Consider the following 20,196-nt stretch of genomic DNA (forward strand, 5'->3'; position numbering starts at 1 on the left):
AAATCCTTTTTTGATGCAAATGATATTTTTTTCGTGCACAGCTTTGTTTGGATTTTGCATTTCTAAAACCAGAGTGTAAAGAGATAAAAGAAAACTGTAAAAGAGAGCCAAAATGCTTCACTTCGGCGATGCAAAATTATTCAAATTAAGTGGATAATGAATCCAACATTATTTCAAACCCGAATAGAGAAACTACATGAAAGTTTCGGTGGATCTAAGCGTAAGCAAACCTTTCGTGACAGGGCAACTCGTAGTAAAGGTGGAGTAAGCTCCGATCACTATCTTTAGTATTACCCATAATGCACAACACAGCCTAGAAGATGTATGATGTTATACATTATGGGGGGGGGTCACTACTCAGACCGGTTTTTTTGACGAGTTTTGCTAAAAAGATGTCACAGAAACTCTTGTAGTTTTTCTATTCGGTTTTGAAATAATGTTGGATTCATTATCCACTTAATTTGAATAATTTTACATCGCTGAAGTGAAGCCTTTCGGCTCTCTTTTTCAGTAATTCTTGGTGCCTTTTGTGATGCGACACCTTTTTAGCAACTCGTATGGTAAATTATAAGTTCTGCATCACTTCAACCTGAGTATTCTTGGCCTAGCTCCCACTGACGAGACCTCATAAAAGGTCGAAACCGGTCTGGGTAGTGACCCCCATAATGTATTACATCATACATGTTTTACATTATGGGTAATACTAAGGATAGTGATCGGAGCTTACTCCACCTTTACTACGAGTTACCCTGTCATGAAAGGTTTGCTTACGCTTGGATCCACCGAAACTTTATAGTTTCTATATTCGGCATGAAACTCTTGTAGTTTCTCTAATCGGCTTTGAAAAAAAATGTTGGATTCATTATCCACTTAAATCGAATAAAAGAAAAGTTTTCAGACGATCAGTAAACCCTAACACCCTATACATTAAGCAGTATGCATACAGTTCTGGGACCTAGGACCATTCATCATGACAAGTTTATAGCCTCCATTTGAATCTAGAATTGGTAATGTATTCGCGAGGATGTTCATCGGTTGTCGAATCTCATCTGGAATGCGAGGAACCTTTATAATTCATATCAATTATTACTTGATCTCCTACTAAGATAAGTCTTCCTGGAAAATTATTGTTTTTCATCTCACAAAATAAGTATACTGGCCAGAGAATATACCAATTAACAGATAATCTTCTGGCCTCATGGTCTTAATAGTTCTACTGTAATTACAGCCTTAAATCTGGTAAAAAAGATAAGAGATAGAGTGAAACCAAAATTAAGTAATATTTTCATGTCGTGCATTTTTATTTTTAATGTTAATGCTGTGCAAATATGTAAGAAGGGTCATTCTAAGCATTGTTTATTTGTATTATTTGAAATTTGATTTCAAATAATACAAGTAATTTTAGAACTAGATATTTTATTGTAATAACGAAATCAGTTTTGTGTTTGTGCGTATGTTACTTCGTATCCAGGAAACTGAAAATCTTGCCGTGGGGTGCAGTAGTTTCGCTTACGGAATTAACATTAACAACTGTTGTGCGTGTGCAAGTCCGCTTATAACACAATTTGGTAAACGTGCTTGTCATGTAAGCTTTTAATCAATCATGCCATGTTCACTGAAATTGGTTTTACACGCATGCAGCTGCTTACTTGTTATCAGTCATTTGTAGCTTACACTCTTTTTCATGAACCGTTACGCTTTCGTTAAATATAATAAAGTTGTAAGCCAGTTGTTGAAGCATTCATAATGACAATTCTGCTTTTAAGATTTTGGCGGCATCACTATATTACAAAAGAAATATAACATAACAAACAGTAATCTGTTTTATCTTTTTTTTTTTTTTTTTTTGAAAATTCAGGGATCATCTAGTAGGCCCATGATGTAAATTATGATCCAGCTTAATGATGAACTTAACGAGGTGTAGATTTAATATCCTTAATCAATAAAAGCAACTTTTTATATGGGTGCAACAATTTTGTATTAATGAAATTTAATTGCAGTGAGTGTGCTAATGTTTAATAAATTACGAACAGTTGCGCTGAGATTTAGTTGGCTGTGGTCATTTCATTTGTGGCTGAATTGAAATAACACTGAACACAGCTGAGGTTTACATTGGCATTCAGACCAGATGTGATATTACGATGATACAAAGGAATGCATAAATCATTTAAAATGCCTATGTTTAATTGTTCTGTGTGAAGTTTACAACCGCAAAGGTCCTAAAGGAAGCAATACTGTAAATAATATATTCAAACAGAGGCATCTAATCGTTGTTTGGTTTGTACCTGGGACATAGGGAAAGTTTTAATTAATTTTATCATGACTAGAATACAGGACTGGATGAGAAGAAATTGAATCTCTTTGGTAAGGGATGGCATTATTACTGTAATAATGTAATAAATCGTTGTATATATCTAAAATAAGTGACAACAGGGAGTGCCATATTTCTAGATTTGGCATAGCTGACACAATAAATTAGTATTTAAATTAAAGAGAAAATGGTGATAATAATAGACATGGCTATAACTTAGTTTTCTGGTGAGATGTAAATAATGATGGGTGCTTTTTTTTTTAACAAATTACATTTTTTATAAATTGGCATCTTTTTTTCAGTTAATATTTTTGTAAAGATTATCTTTTTTTTTTTTTTTTTTTTTTAATTCCATTTCTGTAAAATTGCACCATCTTAATTTGGGAAGAATGCCTCACTTGGTCAAAGATCGATTTTGTGACAGCTGTATACAGAGCAGCAGTGGCTCACAGAAGAGTAATATTAGGGTTTGCCAATATTTTATATATATGTATTATTATTATTACCTGACACCTCCAGGGAGTTGTGAGAGAGCACACTACTCTAATACACCCAACTTACTGTTTCCAATACTATCATGCCACTTAATGTTTTCCTTGAAATTATGCTATATATATATATATATATATATTATATATATCTGATGTCATAGGAAGAGTGAAACATCTGAAGTGGCAATGGGCTAGGCATATTGCTCAAAGACAAGATCAATGATGGACAAAAGAAGTACTGGATTGGATTCCACGAGAGGAAAAATGACCACGATGGCAACCTAAATCATGGTGGATCAGTGATATCATCAGATTTGCAGGAGTGACATGGGAAAGGAGAACCATGGACACACAGTTTTGGAGTAATCTTGGAAGGGCCTTCATCCAGCAGTGGATTGACAATGACTGATGATGATGATATATACATGCACACACATACATACAATGATAATCTGCTCTCTGACACTTGCTACCAAATGAAATCGCATAACCTAGTGGGAGATACGAGATATTTGGTGGAATTTTATGAATTAGAGTTGAAGTTGCAATAATTGTATAGCAGATGGTGATTTAATCAACACAGATGACAAGGATACTTAGTAATGATGAAGTGATTGTTTTGTTTTAATCAGAGTTCATCTGGACTATTGCACAAAAATTGAGTTGCTTGAGTTTCCAACATATCGTCTGCTAATGTTTATCATTGTTTGCAGTATTGGTTCTGGTGGGATTACAGCTAGGACTTTTTTTGTTAACAATTTTTTTTCCATTGTTTTGGGAAGAAGAAACACTGGAGAACATCCAGAAGTGAATAATTCAAGTTTATTGAACTATAGAGTTGTAGTGCTTGGCAAATAAGGGAAATTTAGATGATTTAATTGAAACTTATAAACTTGTAAGGATGACCAAATGAATAGATTTAGGAGAGATTTTGTATTGGTTGACAGGTTATGGAAGAAGTGTATAAGAATGTTGCCAGCACATATGGTGAATGTACCAGTATTAAATGAAGTCAAAATGAGGGTTATAGAGCACATAATCATCAGGCCTAATCCATTTTACTTCTCTACGAGAATTGAAAAAAAAAACTACATCAAAGAGATCACTTCTAGCTCATAAAAAATATGCAGGAAAATATGATAGTCCTTATAAGCAGTTTAACAAACTGATATCCATGATTACTTCAAATGTGATTATATGCTTAAAGGGAATTTTTCATTTTCAAATATTTAATAGGACACTCCTGTTATTTCTTCTGTTGGACTTCATATAGTTTGAGAGTAGATTGCAGCATTATTATTATTATACAGGAATCTCCTTAGAATCCAAAGACTTATTACAGAGGCCTACACTAACCCCTGGGCATACTTTGCTAATTGCCTCTCATAATCTGATTTTGCCTTCCTTACATTCTGGTCACCTTTCTTGTCTGTATTTTGTACTGTTCACTGACGAGCATGCTGATCACCTTTATATTTCTTCCACAACATTTTCTTATTTTTCAACTCCTGCTTTATGATACTTACTACCTTATTCATTTAATTCCAACTCGAATTATTCTCCTGATTCGTGATATGCAGTCTGATACAGCTTCCTTTAAAAACCTCTTGACCATTTCCAATGCACTGTTGATCCCTCCCTTGAGTCTTCTTTGTAATGGCACTGCTCCAGGTTGTCTCCCGAGTGTCATCATGAAAATTCCAGATGACAAAAAGTAAGGTGGCACTGGATTTAAAAAAAAACAACAACTCATAATATAAAATTTAACTTGTATATTAATGATATTGGCGAAGATTTGGATGGAGATATTCAGTTGTTTGCAGATGATGCAAAGTTGGGAAGAACCATAAAGAGTAGTGAAGATGTTGTGGCCTTGCAAGAAGACTTGAATAAATTGAGTGATTGGGCAAGCAAATGGGGGTGTGAGTTCAATGTTGCAAAATGTAAGGTTTTAAAATTTGGAAAACAAAGATGGGATGCAGAATTTATGCTTGGTAAGAATATATTGTTGGAAGTAGAGGAAATAAGAGATCTGGGAGTGATAGTGGATAAGGATCTAAAATTTAGGGGTCACATCGCCAAAATTGTGAAGACAACACAAAGACTTCTGGGAATGATGAGGAGGACACTGACGTGTAGAAGTAGGGAGATTGTTGTTCCATTGTATAAGGCTTTGATTAGGCCACACATGGACTATTGTGCTCAGATTTGGTCACCTGGTTTTCAGAAGGATGAGGAGATGTTGGAAAGGGTCCAAAGGCGACTGACTAAGGTAGTTTCTGACCTCTGGAATGTCGAGTATGAGGAAAGATTGAAAAGATGTAATTTGCAGAGACTAGTGGAGAGAAGGAAGAGGGGAGATATGATAGAGACCTACAAGTTGGTAAGGGGTTGCTATAGGATCAATGGTGGAGAAGTTCTACAGCGAATAGTGGGAGATCAGGGGAGAACCAGAGGTCATCCCTGGAAACTGTATAAAGAGGGTGTGAGTAGGGGAGTGAGAGGCAGGTTTTTTTCGTGCAGAGTTGTGAATGATTGGAATGCCTTGCCTGAGAGTGTGGTGTCTGCAAGGAGTTTGAATGTGTTTAAGACCCGGTATGATGAGATGTGTGTGAGATAAAAGGACCTCCTAGATGAGTCTTTGACTCCATGAGGTCTTGTTTAATAATAATAATAATAATAATAATAAAATTCATAAAGAATTCACAGTCACATGTTAGACTAACCTGAAATACTGTTCTTGAATTAGAAGATACAGAAATGCCACACAGTTTCATTCTGATCCAGTCATATTCCTGGTTATGGGATATGACTATCACATGCTGTTAGTTATGGATGGTTGTAAATTCTTTTCCATGCAGATACTTCAGACTGAATCCCACTGTCTTGGAAATATGTTTTATATGAAATCATTTTTTCAAGATGATTATATAACCAGTTTTTCAAGAATATGTACACGGTTCTTATAACTGTATTATAAGATTATAACTTTATGTTCTTATAACTGTATGTATGTATATGCATGCTCATGCTGGCACCCTTTTTAACCAAACAAAAAAATCTTAGTTGTAATTTAATAACAACCTCCTTTAACCACGTTGCCATCAATATGGATAAAATACACCACTCCTCTACACTTCGTATCCATCATATATTTCAATGTAATATCAATGGTATTACAATTTTAATATGCACTTCGCATCCATGGTAACCTGGGCGTATATATACGTATTGGCCAGTTGGGTGGTTAAACTTTCATTATATTCATTCATGTAGCTCATGAAAAAAGAAAGTTTGGCTATTTCAGAATGATGCAAATATTGAAATTATCTCAAAGAATCTCTCTCTCTCTTACACACACACACCTACCTCCTGTTTCTGTCTCTAATCTCATTTCTGGTCTTCACAGATCAGTAGCACACTCAGGATTTAATCTTGAGGGGGGCCCCCGAGGGGAGTACACGATTTGAGAATACATACTACGCATCGCATACAACCTATGACTGAGCAACTGCAATGATTGCGAATTCATAAGTAGTATAGAAATAGAAGACACAACACAACATAAATTTAAAAAAAATGAATTTTAATTAGGAAAAGATTTTTGAAAAATTTTTTAGTGTTTTTTTCTTTTTTATTTGGGGGCCACCCCCCCTCTGTCTGGGTGCACCACTGTTGTAGATTAGTGCTTTTAGATCTAAGTCCTGGACAAAAAATATAGCTGACCAACACAATATAGATGTCTCATAGTCTATCTATGCAGCTGCCCACATCTATCCTGTTTTTACCCAGCTGTCACTGTTATAAAAGTTTGGATTAATCTCATCTGAAAGAAAAGAGGAAGAAATAGCATGTGAGTGTGAGAGAAAGGAGATAGCCTAGAAATGGAGATTCAGTGATTACGAGAGCCCTGGTTGCCATTGCATCACAAAAGTGTAATGCACTGGAAGCAAATTTGTGATGTGATTGAGATTGTTATTACCCAGGGTGAGTGGGTGAAGAACAGAATTGTGTTAGCAGGTAAGAATGGAGATAAATGATTATTTGAGAAACAATAAAAAAAGCATTTTTGAAAGTAGCAAAGAGAAGAGTGAGAGATTGTATTGTGCACTATGTAGATGTCTATAATGAGTTGGTTGGGGGGGGGAAAGGAGCTGTTTTGGCAGGATGCATTGCATTTAAATGGATTTGGAATTAGGCATTTGAAGATATTGTTGGTTTGTGAGAGCTTGAACTCCAGTCTGGAAAGTCAGAAGCAGTTGAATGCATAGTAGGAGTATGAGAGATTATTATGATTAATTATTATGTGATACCTCCATGCAGCTCAATGTCTCATCTCTTGGGGGCAAAACTCAGTCAAAACTTTATTCACCATCCACACTATGTCACATGCTGCTCACTAATACAATCCATAATCCATGCTATTCCCTCTACCATTTACATGCTATGCCACCATTACATCCACTAATAGCATTTTTATCTTCATTGCTTATGTGTTCTTTGACTGATTTGTCTTTATGTAAGATGAAGACCACAAGTTTCTGCAATCTGCAACTATCATCTCTTTTGAGATCTTTACTTGGAAAAGTCCATAAAGATTTCTCTCTTCATAATGAGAATCACATTTGTATATTTCCCAATTGAATGGTGCTTTGTCTTGTCAGCCTTCCAATGGTACTACAAAGGCAGTTATTTTTAGTTTGATTGCAGACTTAAGTCATGAGGGAGTATAATATATTGGAGATAGAGAGTAATTTATTTATTTCATATGGGGTTTCCTCCCTATCCTCCCACATCCCTTAGGGCAGGTTGAGCCCTCTTAATACGGGATTAAGTATATTTTATGACCGTAGATCCTCGTGTGTTCACAGGGCTGGTTTGCCTGTTCTGAGAGATGAAAAACTGAGTTTATGGATGAAAAAAAACTCTTTACCTTCGTATGAGACCAGCTAACTCACCTTCAGTCAAAAGAGACCAGATAAAGGTTCCTCACATCATGGATGGAATCAAACCCAGGTCTTTCCGACCAAAGGGCTTCTATATTTATGCTATGGAGGCTCTATAGAGAGTGAAAGAAAACATGATAGGTTAGAGGGATTGACCTAGTATATGGCGGGATGAGGTACATCTAATGTGGATGGAAAGAGAAAATTAATGTAGCATCTCAGATCATTTCTTTTACTGACCTTTCTTTCAATCACCTTTTTGCTCATACTGCCAGTCTATTTAAATCATTTTGAAAGATTTCAACATCAGTTTTATATGAGTTTAAGTAATCTGTGCAGTAATCAAGAACTTATGAAGTTTCATTAAATTTAGATAACGTATTTAGAGAAAATCATTTAAGTGAAAGAAATAGATTAGAATAACAAAATTTCCAAAAGTTATGAGAGAGATTGCTGATGTTGCCATGTATCGTTTGGAGGCTACTGCCCTGAGGTGTAGACATTATTCTGAAATGCAACCAAAAAGTGTAAATATCTTGCATTTTAAAATTTTAAAAATCCCTCCCTTCCCTCTTTTATGAGAAACTGTATACTAATGCTTTCTTTTTTTTTTGGTCATATAAATAACACTATATTGTTATTAGCATCAGATCCTCATGAAGTTCCTTGTGCCATGTGAGGTTCTCTGTTATACATAATGCTCATCAAGCCACCTTTCTTTCTGGCTGTTCACTGCATAGCAGATGGCACCCTCTCTTTGAGCTCTGCCACCAATTCAGGAGCACCTCAGGGCTCTATTCTGTCACCTAAGCACTTTCTCATATATATAAGCAATCTATTCGCAGTAACTGTAATATTAATTAACGTTACAGTTACTGAGAATTACTATGAATAGAATTAACGTTACTCAGTAACATTAATTCTATCCATAGCTTTGCTGCTGATAGTACACTCCATAGTTTCAAGATTATTTGCAACCAATGCCTTAAACACTGATTTCCATACCATCTTTAGTGGGACAAGGATAACCTGGTCACTTTCAATGCCACCAAAATGTAGTTTTGCCTTTTTCTTGAAAAAGGGATCTCAGCTCACCTTTCCTTATCTTCAGTTACACACAAATCACCAGGATCGCATCTCTCTCCTTGGACTGACATCTACCTCCAGCCTCTCCTGGTTTAATTACACCACATCAGTAGCTTCCCTAGCCTCTCAAAAACTAGGCATTCTTTTCTGTTCAAGGTGCAGTTTTTCACCTGTCTAACTACTAGCTTTCTACAAATTCCAAATCCACCCATCTTTTACTGTTCACATGTTTCAGGCAGGCTACCTAAAAATTCCTCATGCTGTCCTAAAGAGAGTAATTTGGCTCATAGATGATCCCTCTATTTCACAGATGCATTGTTTCAACTGAGTGTTTTCTACAGTACCTAGAAGACACTCAGACTAGTGAACTGGCATCCATTGTTTTCCTACACCTTCTGTTGGACTTGTTAAAACAAGAACAGCAACTTCTCATCATTCCTTTTTATTGCAACTGCAACACGTGAAACCTGCTTTGTCAGCTTTCCTCATAAAAAAAAATAAAAAATCACCACCTGGTCTCCATGAAGTCAAAAAAACTCATTGTGAGAGATCCTAAAATCATGTCTTAAACTCAAGCACTGTACTCACACTCACCACATTCCCAGGTGGTGCTTTTTGCTCACAAGTTTCATATGTAGGTGGCAGGAATTTTTCTCCTGAAAATGATACACAAACATGTGAAACCTGCCTCTGTCAGCCTTCCTCATAAAAGAAAAAAAAAAAAAGAAAATTATCATCTGGTCTCCATGAAGTCAAAAAACTCATTGTGAGAGAACCTTCTAAAATCATGTCATCAACTCAAGCACTGTATTCACACTCACCACATTCTCAGGCAGTGCATTTTGCTCACCAAGTTTCATATGGAGGTGGCAGGAATTTTTCTCCTGAAAATTATACACAAACCACATCATCTCTTCTACATTAAGCTGCTACAAATCCTTCACTAATTTATCCTTATGAGTTGTATTACTCCCTCTTCCTCCTATCCACCAAGCTCTGCAAATAGGCATTCTCTTAATCTGTTCTCATCTGACACTGCCCAAGTTGCTATTTTCTAGACCCTCTCCAAAATTACTGATACAAGAATGCAGGACAGTATGTACACCAAGCTTAGATGGGATAACAGTAAATGGTATAAAATTTACATTAGGAAAAAATTATTATCATAGCATCTCCAGGAAGCTGAAGGACTCATCAAGTGTGAGGACCCATTTTAGTTACTCATGCCTAAATATTCATTACTCTCTCTTTGAATATGTTAACAGAAGATGGGACGAGATTGTTATTATTATTATTTTGTAAGCAGTTTACTATATGCTTGCTCACATAGGATGGTGATATTACCATTAATGTGTAAGGTTTGTCAATTGGTATACTGTTTTCAGTCAGCTATCCGAAAGGAATAATGTATTTATCTACTTGCATGGTGTTAAGAAACACTAATAGGACTGACTGTCCAATGCAAAAATTAAAAAGATAAAACTAGAGAGTAGGTGCCCTCCCTCAATGAGTCTTTGGACTCCCTGGAGGTGCCACGAAATAATAATAACAATAATATTTAAAAGTTGAGAAGTTATCAAAAACACCTAATATGTGTAATTAATTGTTAATAGTTTGTTGTGTAAAACTTTCATGTACCACTACCCCTGATGATGGTAAGTCTTACGATGTACAAAACTTTTTGGGCTTTAATTGCTTATTTTTAATAAATTCTTTATTTATATTATAATGTGGTCTCAATACTGAAAACTTCTCACAGAACTGTTTAACCACAGAAACCTTCGTATATCTAACAGTGTTAGATTTCATTATAATGTCAAAGGGTGTTTCAATTAAAGATGTAACTATTCTGTGCTGATTGCTGACAGTGATCATGTGGTGCTCACTTGGGAAGTGACTAAGTTTATGAATGTTCCATTCAGAAAAGGTTGCATGCCTGAACTACAAAACAGGAAATTATGACTGACTAAGGAGTATACTGAGTTCAGCAGAATGGTATTGGTTGCTGGATGGGAAGAATATCGACAGTGCATGTGAAGCATTTAAAAAAATACTTAAATGATGCAATATCAGAATGTGTCCTGTGAGTTAGGGTAGGAATCAAATGAATGTGTAATCTAATTAAGCAAGAGATTCGTAAGAAAAAGATGATGTAGTAGGAGTATCATGTGCATAAGGTTGATGTCAGTTATAATTATAAGCAGCAGGCTAGAATAGTTACTACTGTTGGATGGAAAGCTGAATATGAAAAGAAACTGGCTCTGCGAGCTAAAAAACAACTCACAAGAATTCTATCGGTATGCTGCAGGTGAAAGAAAGAATAACTCTTCTGAATGCAGATGGTGTGAGGGCGACAGATGTAGAAGACTAATAAGTTCAACTAATGAGTGTCCATTTTGCTAAAAGCTATGAACCTGGTGTATGCTACATTGAGCTCACTGCTACCTTTTCACTGGTTGCAAAAATTCTGGTCTATGAGGATGAAGTATTACAGCTGTTGCACAAACTGAATAAGAATTTAGCAATAGTGACTGATGGGCTATCAGAACATGTGCTAAAAGGATGTTTAGGCTATTCCTTTGACTGTTCCTTTGACTATTCCTTTGGCTATTCCTGAACTGGCTATTCCTTTGACCAGTCTATATAATTTGAGTCTCAGAAGAGGGAAGATTCCATAAGTGGAAAGAATGTATGGTAATCCTATTGCACAAGGGTGGTGCAAAGACCGATGTATCCAACTATTGACCAATCAGTATCTCAGGAGTGGTGGTGAAGATTTGGGAAAAATTGGTTAGGGCTTGCTTTGAGAAATGGGATGACAGTGAATCTCTACTTTGCAATGAACAGCATAGGTTTACTAAGGGAAATTCATGTTTTAGCAACTTGTTCAGATTCTATAATTGAATCCATTCCCCTTGTCTAGTTCAATTACCATTGAACTAGACAAGGGGAATGGATACATCATGATACTTTTAGATTTTTCTAAGGCTTTTGACAGAATACAGCATGGAAGATTGTTGCATAAATTGGAGAATATGGGTTTGGATTATAAAATATTAGTCTGGACAAGAGGATGGCTAACTGACAGATATCAAAAAGTGATATACAGATGAGTGTGAGATTGTAAGAGTGTGAATGATTTAAGATAACTAATGGTGTATCACAAGGATCAGTCCTTGGTCCACTGTTATTCAATTTGTACATTAATGATATTGGGAAGTATTTGACATGCAACATACAGCTATTTGCTGATGATGATGCAAAGATAGGTAGGGTAATCAGGAATGCTGCTATGCAGTACTTACAGAATGATTTGAATAGCTGAAATTGTGGACATGGTCAAATGGACATCAGTAAATGTAAAGTGATGCATGATGGTATGATTAGATATCCAATGTCATATTATATTGGTGGGATTATGCTAGAAGAAACATCAGGTTAAGTATCTTGGAGTGTTAAGTAGATAGCAAGTTGAAGTTCAGGGGCCATGTAGCAAAGATTGCAAATATAACTCAAAAGATAATTGCAATACTGAAAGAACTTTCACATGTAAAGATAAATATGTCATTTGCTTCTTTACAAGGCCTTGATAAGACCTCATTTGAACTACTGTGTGCAGGTCTAGTCTCCTGGTTTCCGTTGTGATTCTGATACAGTGGAGAGAGTGCAAAGGAGAGTGTTAAAAATGATATCGGTATTGTGGAATACTGATTATGAAGACAGATTGAGAATTTGTAGACTGCAAACAGGAGAAATATGATTGAGACTTACAAACTTCCGAAAGGGTCATACAGGATTTCAGTAGACAAGAGAGCATCCTTGAAAGCTGAGAATGAATGCTGCTAAGAAGGGGGTGAAGGCTAGATTTTTCTGTCATACGGTGGTGTGTGATTGGAATGGGTTGCCATTGATTGTTGTGCGTGCAAGCAATGTGAATGAATTCAAGAATAAGTATGAGGTGTGTGTAGTATGTGTTGCTTACTGGCAATAAACTGACATATTCCACAGCTATATAGAAGCTTCTTTCGAAGTATATGTCATTGGGGACATTGGTCATTTGCATAAATGGTACGGGTATGGTCGCAGCGTTTCACTGCATACCAGGATTATCATATGTAATTTACATTTACTAGGCAATTCCCTAGTGGCAACTTTTAGAACTAAGATTGGGGTTTTTGCACAAAATAAAATTCAATTGCCACACACATGTTAAATATTAAATTGTTTTGCTGAGTAGTTACCCAGTTACAGCCTTTCAAAATGTAAACTTTAATTATAATCACCTTGTATATAGATATATGTATATATCTATATGTAGACAGATACAGGCAATATATATATGATGTACTGCAGTAGTGCACTCAGGATTTAATCTTGGAGGGGGCCCAAGTTGAGTAGACGATTTGAGAATACACACTAAGCATCGCATATGATATGCAATGATCATTGCATATCATATGCATATACATTGCATATGTAATGATCACTCATTCATAAGTAGTATAGAAACAGAAGACATGACAAAACATAAATAAATAAATGAATTTTAATTAGGGAAAGATTTTTGGAAAATATTCTAGTGTTTTTTTTTCCTTTTTCTTTGTACATTTCCTTTTTTCTTAGTACATCAGTGGTGCCCCCCCTCCTCTGGGTGCACCACTGATGTACTGAGTTATGATGTAAAATGTATTTCTTACTATGGGTTGTTTTCAGAAAAGTTTGAAAAACACTGTCTAGGACTGGATAACAGTGAAGCTAATTTAGAGAAGTATATGCTAATCATTATTAACATCTGACCTCCATGGAGTCAGAGTCTCATCTTGGGAGGTACACACTATTGCACACAATGTTCATCCAACCATGGTTTAAACTGATTTAGTGTGTACATTCACAATACACTCAGGTGCATTCCTCTCACCAATCACTCTCCATGCAAAGAACCTGCTCCTCATTCCTCTGCTCACACCCTCCTCATACAGTTTCCAGCAATGGCTTCTTCTCTCCCAAAATCTCTTCCATATCAACTTGATAATACCCCTGACTAGCTTCTGTGTCTCAATCATATATCTCCCTCACTCTCCTATTCATGAGGCTCTGCAACTTACATTCTCTCAATCTGTCCTCATACGCCACACTCCAAAGACCTCCGCATCAATGGCATTATCCGATGTGGCATCTTCACAACTTGTATAATGTGGCCCCTGAATTTCAGGTCCTTGTTCACCATCAGTTCTAGATCTCTCATCTCTTCTACTTCTTTTAAAGCTTCCCCACCAACTGCTAATATGGTCTTAGATTGATGGTCTTCTCCCGGAGCTTTGACAAAGTAATGAGACTATTTTTAGAATCAATATCAGTCTAATCACAACAAGTATGACTTTATTAATTTGCCAAAAAGATCTGGGAGACAGATCTGTGTCATTCTAAGACCACATTAGAATGAATCTCTGAATTAACTTTGCTATCATCCAACCCCCTGAGGATGGATGCCTTTGTTTAGTTCTTTTTCACTTATGATTTGAATTGTTTCCATAATATTCTAATTGAGTGCCACACATCACCACAGTTATAATTCATGCTCATATGATTCCAGTTAGAAAACCAGCAAAATTACAAAATATATTTTCCAGCAAAGGTTGGTCGATTGGTAGAGCCTCTGCTACTAATGGCTCAGTTAAGTAAGTTTGAGTGCAGTTAGTAGTTGGAAGGGGACCAATCATTCGATGCTGTTGGCACACTCTCCCTCGATGAATCTTTAGACTCCCTGGAGGTGTCAAATAATAATAATAACATAATAAGTTAAATAAATAAATAAATAAATTTGTTTCTTCTTTTTGTAGTGATTATATCATGAAGTACTATTATAAATAACCACAATACCTAAACCTTTCTCTATGGATACAGATTCCTGACTAATTGCCTATCTAGACTAGCTGCAGGCCTTACATGGAAGAAGCACTGGCTCGCTAGTTAACTGCAGGATTTTTGGCATGCCTATGAAGTATGTCTCCTACACTGCATGCACACTTTTTTTGGTGGAGAGAAAGACATTGGAGACCAAACAGCAATAGCCTTTTCAAACTTCCAGTAAACAAGTAATCTAGTAATGTCTCAGGTGATAAAAGTTATCTACCATCTAGGGATTCCAGCTGGTATTATCTCTAACTGTGGGTGATCTATTATTCCATGTCAGTTCCATGGAGTCTAAAGACTCATTACATGAAGCCACTCTTGGAGGGTGACCATGTGAGAAGTCTTTTATAAGGTATGCTTATAATTATGAAGTATGTAATTTCCACAAATTTGCCACACTGTGGCTGCTTCTGCTATAATACATTAGCATTAGTAGCACTTTGGGTTGGATAAAGTTTAGATAATCTGGAACTCTTCCCAAAGAGACTGAACATAGAACTTTTTCAAGTCTCTTCAGGTCTTCAATAATAGGGTAGTGGTTTCATGCTGGGCAGTGGAATTACCTGTCACTTAAAGACATTCACAAAACATTCATCCCTGGACTGGGATTCAAACCTGCAGTTGGTTGGTTGTTGGGGAGTGAATACTAACCACTCAGTCATCTAAGCCAGTATTGTATATCACCAGTTCATTAGTGAATCAAATGTGTAGGTTATATCATGGGTGACTTTTTTCTTTTTTTTTAAAATTGTTGGCTGTAGTATTGCATTATGATTTTCTACTGCTAATGTTGAAACACCGAATAAATTATTGTCATCCTTAGTTATTTGTTCATTGCTTATCTTCTGTAAAATCTTTTGACATGCTAAATCCAAAATGATAAAATGGTAAACATTAATATAAAGTTTTTTAAATATTCATATGTAAACTAAAACTTCTTTATGTGCAGGATATGAATCTCTTCTACACTTTTTTTTATTTTCATTCTTTCTTGTTTGTTATGCAATATTTTCATAGATTCAGTAATCTTCGTACACTGTCTGATGTAATTAATGTGCCAGTCTTTTTAATATAGGATAGAAAATTATGACAGCTGTGGCTTTCTTTCATCAAAAGTCTGTGGCAGATACAACTCTGTGTGAACAATCACTTTGTACAGAACAACTGGTGATTAATAGTAGTGAATCTCGGACAGTAACTCCTGACAGTGCTTGTGAGGAAGATTATAAATCTACTAAGCAGATTTGTAGTGGAGGAAACGAGACAAAATTTCCTGCCATGAATAAACAACAGAATATTTTAGGTTTATCTAAAACAGGTATATATTCATTTGCATCTTCATTTTTGGTAATATATAATGGTACACTAACATGTACACTGCATAAAATTATTAGTGTTATTTTCAGGCATCCATGAAGTCCAATCCATTGTGAGAAGTTCTTTTTATCTCTTAAAATGTTTTTCACACTTTTCTTAAATTAATTGAATGTTAGTATAGAAAGAAAGAAAGTTAAAAAAAGGTATTATTTACTTATTCTTATTATAATATTTATTTTTTGATAGGTATAACTTTGAGGTTTCCAAAGATCATAAATTCCTGATGACAGTTCATTATAAGTTGGATCAATTTTTTTTATTCCATATAAATAGAAAGGAAAGCTGAATTCATAACATAATTAATCATTAGTGACTATCAGAGATTTGTATTTAGGCAATTAGTTGAGTAAATTTTCTCACATTTTATCTTGATTAAGGTCCCAAGTCCTGGATACTCATGTTATAAATTATCTTAGCAGTAGTTTATAGTCTTGGACATTCTCAATAATTGTCAGCAGTATTCATAGTACTTTAGTAATATGAAGGCAGTTAACACATAAAACAGAAAAGATGTCCTTGTTGGAGTTCTAAACTGAAGAGTAAGTAGGAAATGAATGCTAGGCACATAGAAGAAATATTTGAGAAAATTTGGAGTAACGGGTAATGTTAACGGTAAGTGCCTGCTGACTTACTATTTTGGATATTGACTGGTCATCATTAACACCATGTTTCATCATAAAGATGTGTATAAATTAAAATGGAGATAAGACAAGATTGACAGTGATATCATCAAGCTAGTTCAGCATACAAGAGCATGCATGAGATTAGAAATAGGAAGCGATCATTTAGTTTTAAGCAGGATTAAAACGAATATCATATTGAAATATGTATTGGCTTTAAAAGAATTAAATTCAAGCAGCTTTTAGAGGTGAACTGTAGACTCAACACAAATATTGTTATATATTGTTCAAAAAAAAACAAGAGTTTGAAAACAAGAACCAAACCTTGGAGTCTCAGCAGCAATCTCTGAAGAAAGCATTAGTTGCTTCAGCTAGGAAGGTACTGAAGTTGTTTGCAAGGATAGAAAAATCAACTTTATGTTGTACATAAGAAGTTAAAGAGACAGTCCTGGAAAAGTAGAAATCAAATATAAAGTTTCTAGTGAATAGAAAGCTAAGCTATGTATAAAAGTAGCTAAACAAAAATTATGCAAAGACTTTGGTAAGAACTTATTCCACCTCCACCTTGCTCCAAATGGAGCTTGCTCCACCTCCACCTTGCTCCAAACGGAGCTTGCTCCACCTCCACCTTGCTCCAAACAGAGCTTGCTCCACCTTTGCTATGAGTTGCCTCAGCTTACACTACCTTAAGGGTCAGTTGCTGCACTATCCAGGTATTTGCTTACGCTTGGAATCGCCGAACTTTATATAGTTTTTATATTCGGCATGAAACTCTTTGAGTTTCTTATTCGGCTAAGAAATAACATGGGATGTAATATCCCTTAACTTAAATAAGTTATGTCGCCGAATTGAAGTCCTTGGCTCTTCATATATTTAGTAATTTATTAGGACACCTCTTGGCAATTCTCATAGAAGGGATGTAAGTTCTGTTCGCTACAAACTTGGTATTACTAACTATTACTAACTAGGTCTACTTACTCACTGATGAGACCTCAATAAAGGTTGAAACTGGTCTGGGTAGTGACCTTCTCTCATAATGTCGAACAGTAATACAGCTCCTAGGAGCTAAGTTCACATTATGGGTAAATGTCAAGAGTAGTGATCGGAGCTTGCTCCACCTTTGCTATGAGTTTCCTCAGCTTGCACTACCTTAACGGTCAGTTGCTGCACTATCCAGGTATTTGCTTACGCTTGGAATCGCCAAACTTTATATATATATATATATATAGTTTTTATATTCGGCGTGAAACTCCTTGAGTTTCTTATTCGGCTAAGAAATAATATGGGATGTAATATCCCTTAACTTAAATAAGTTATGTCGCCAAATTGAAGCCTTTGTCTCTTCATATTCATATATTTAGTAACTTTGGTAAGAATATAAAAAACAAATCTCATGAAGATGGTAAAATGTTCTGGAGGCTTTTGAAGAAGCTTAAGAATGGAGGAAAGAGTACACCGTAAAAGGAATCAGTAATGATAAAGATTATATAAAAACTGAAGATTCAGATATTCTGGAAGTCTCCAGTAATTCTTTGAAATAATATTAAAATGAGTGACAGAACTCTAGAAGGAAATGGGATTCCCATTTCCTTCTAGAGTTCCTAAATGACATTGAACTAGCAATACTCAAATATGGAGTGGTTTCACAGTGGCTACACTGTATAATTCAGAAGGCCTGATTAGAAGATCGAATTGTGGAGTCGAGTTTTCGTGCTTGCCTTTTGTAAAAAAAAAAAAAAGAGAGAAATGAAACATATGAGAATTACAGAGGGATTTTTTTACTGTAAGATTTATGCAGTCGTATTTGAGGCTAGGAAAAATTTGGAAGAGAAACTTTGGGAAGAACAAACTGGGATCAGGCTAAATAAGGATTGTCAAGATCAGATTTTCATTTTACAACAGATAGTTAAGAAATCATGGAAATAGGACAAGTATTCCTATCAAACTTAAGTTTGGAGACCTGGAAAATGCTACAGTTATACACCCTCTGTCCAAAAAGAAACTGAACTTTTCGAAAATAGAAGAAACTAGTGATGCCACCTGTTATATCTTTTTGTTGTCGAAAGCGGCAACCTTCATTAGTGTTGTGTCAACTGTTTATGACATTTATTTCATTGGAAGCCGAGTTATATTGCCAAGAGCAGGTTGGCTCTATAACCCCGAGCAAATCGGGGGTACTGCGAAACTGCAGCACCCCCAATTTTTCTCGATATATAAATATATTTATTAATTTATTTATATTTGCTTGTAATATTTAATTTTATCATCAACAATCCTATACAATTCTCTTATTTTGTATAAAAAATAATAAAAATCCATCTTGTAGCACTTAGGAGGGTGAAGGATGCTAGCAGCACTGTGTTTACCACAGTGTCATATTGCTACGCGCGCAAGCATATGCACATCATAGTGAGATGTGAGCTATTAGCGTAATGCGGCACTGTCTGTCGCGCAATTCCATTGTTGTTTATATGCAGTTTGCACCAGTAGTAGATTGTTTGTAGTGCTTATCGTGTTTATGGAGTAAACATGATATATCCCATGATCAACAAAGAAAAACTTGAAACTGAACTTCGAGAATTCTACAGTAGATCCGACATGCATGATTATTGTAAATTAATTGACTTTCTAAAATTTATAACAGAAAATAATTTAGTTCTTAGTGAAATTACTTGATAAAAATTCTCTTGATGAGTCCTATGACTACATCAGAGCCTGAATGCTGTTTTTCAACATTAAAGAGAATAAAAACATATCTGAGGAGTACTATGAATCAGGATAGGTTAAATGCACCTTGTGATGATTTCAATGGAGAAAAAATTCTTCAACAGTCACACAAACATCAAGGAAGAAGTTATTGACCTTTTTGCTCGAAACAAAACAAGAAGAATGGATTTTGTTTTTAAGTAATTTTGAATTATACTAAACTGTATAATTTTATCGATAATAAACAATGTTTTTTAATGAAACAAAACAAGAAGAACCAAACTATAATTTTATTGATAATAAACAATATTTTTTCATGTTTAATTTTTAAAAAAAATTTTTTATCATAATTTTGATATTTTATCCAAACATGTATACACTGTACTTACAGTGTATATGTATATTTCGAAAGTTGCAGCTGTCCCACGATTTCAAGCCACGAGCCTCCACTGGCCAAGAGTGACAGTGTGTTTTGACGAACGGTCTGAAAATGAGTTTCAAACAGAGAGCTGTGATTGACTTTTGTGTTAAACTAGATAAAAGGTTTACAGAAATGCATCAAATTCTTCAGAAAGTATACAGTGATGAATGCTTATCCCGTTCTCAAGTTTACAAGTGATTTAAATGATTTCAAAGTGGTCGTGAGATGCTTGAGGACGATGAAAAGCCGGGCTGTGATTTCATCAAAGAAAACCCGAAAACAGCTGCGAGATTGATTGAAGATGAATTGGTGATTCCACAATCAA

The 20,196-nt window shown here is 35.4% G+C and overlaps 1 protein-coding gene across 2 annotated transcripts in view; it reads left to right on the forward strand.

Moving 5' to 3' along the window:
* Positions 1 to 1,523: 1,523 nt before the first annotated feature.
* LOC150098061 (uncharacterized) overlaps positions 1,524 to 20,196 on the forward strand; it is an 84,026-nt gene continuing 65,353 nt past the window's right edge. The window contains exons 1-2 of one of the 2 annotated variants that reach the window (XM_090406422.1): positions 1,524 to 2,364; positions 15,823 to 16,065. In XM_090406422.1, the coding sequence (XP_090262548.1) occupies positions 15,834 to 16,065 (232 nt within the window). In that variant the 5' untranslated portion in view covers positions 1,524 to 2,364; positions 15,823 to 15,833. Of the gene's footprint in view, positions 2,365 to 14,884; positions 15,100 to 15,822; positions 16,066 to 20,196 lie in introns of those variants that run through there. The other variant, XM_090406423.1, reaches the window with a different exon arrangement.

The sequence above is a fragment of the Typopeltis vanoorti genome, chromosome 16 (assembly GCF_054136105.1).
Source record: "Typopeltis vanoorti isolate ZY-2024b chromosome 16, IOZ_Tvanoo_1.0, whole genome shotgun sequence".
Lineage (NCBI taxonomy): Eukaryota > Metazoa > Arthropoda > Arachnida > Uropygi > Thelyphonidae > Typopeltis > Typopeltis vanoorti.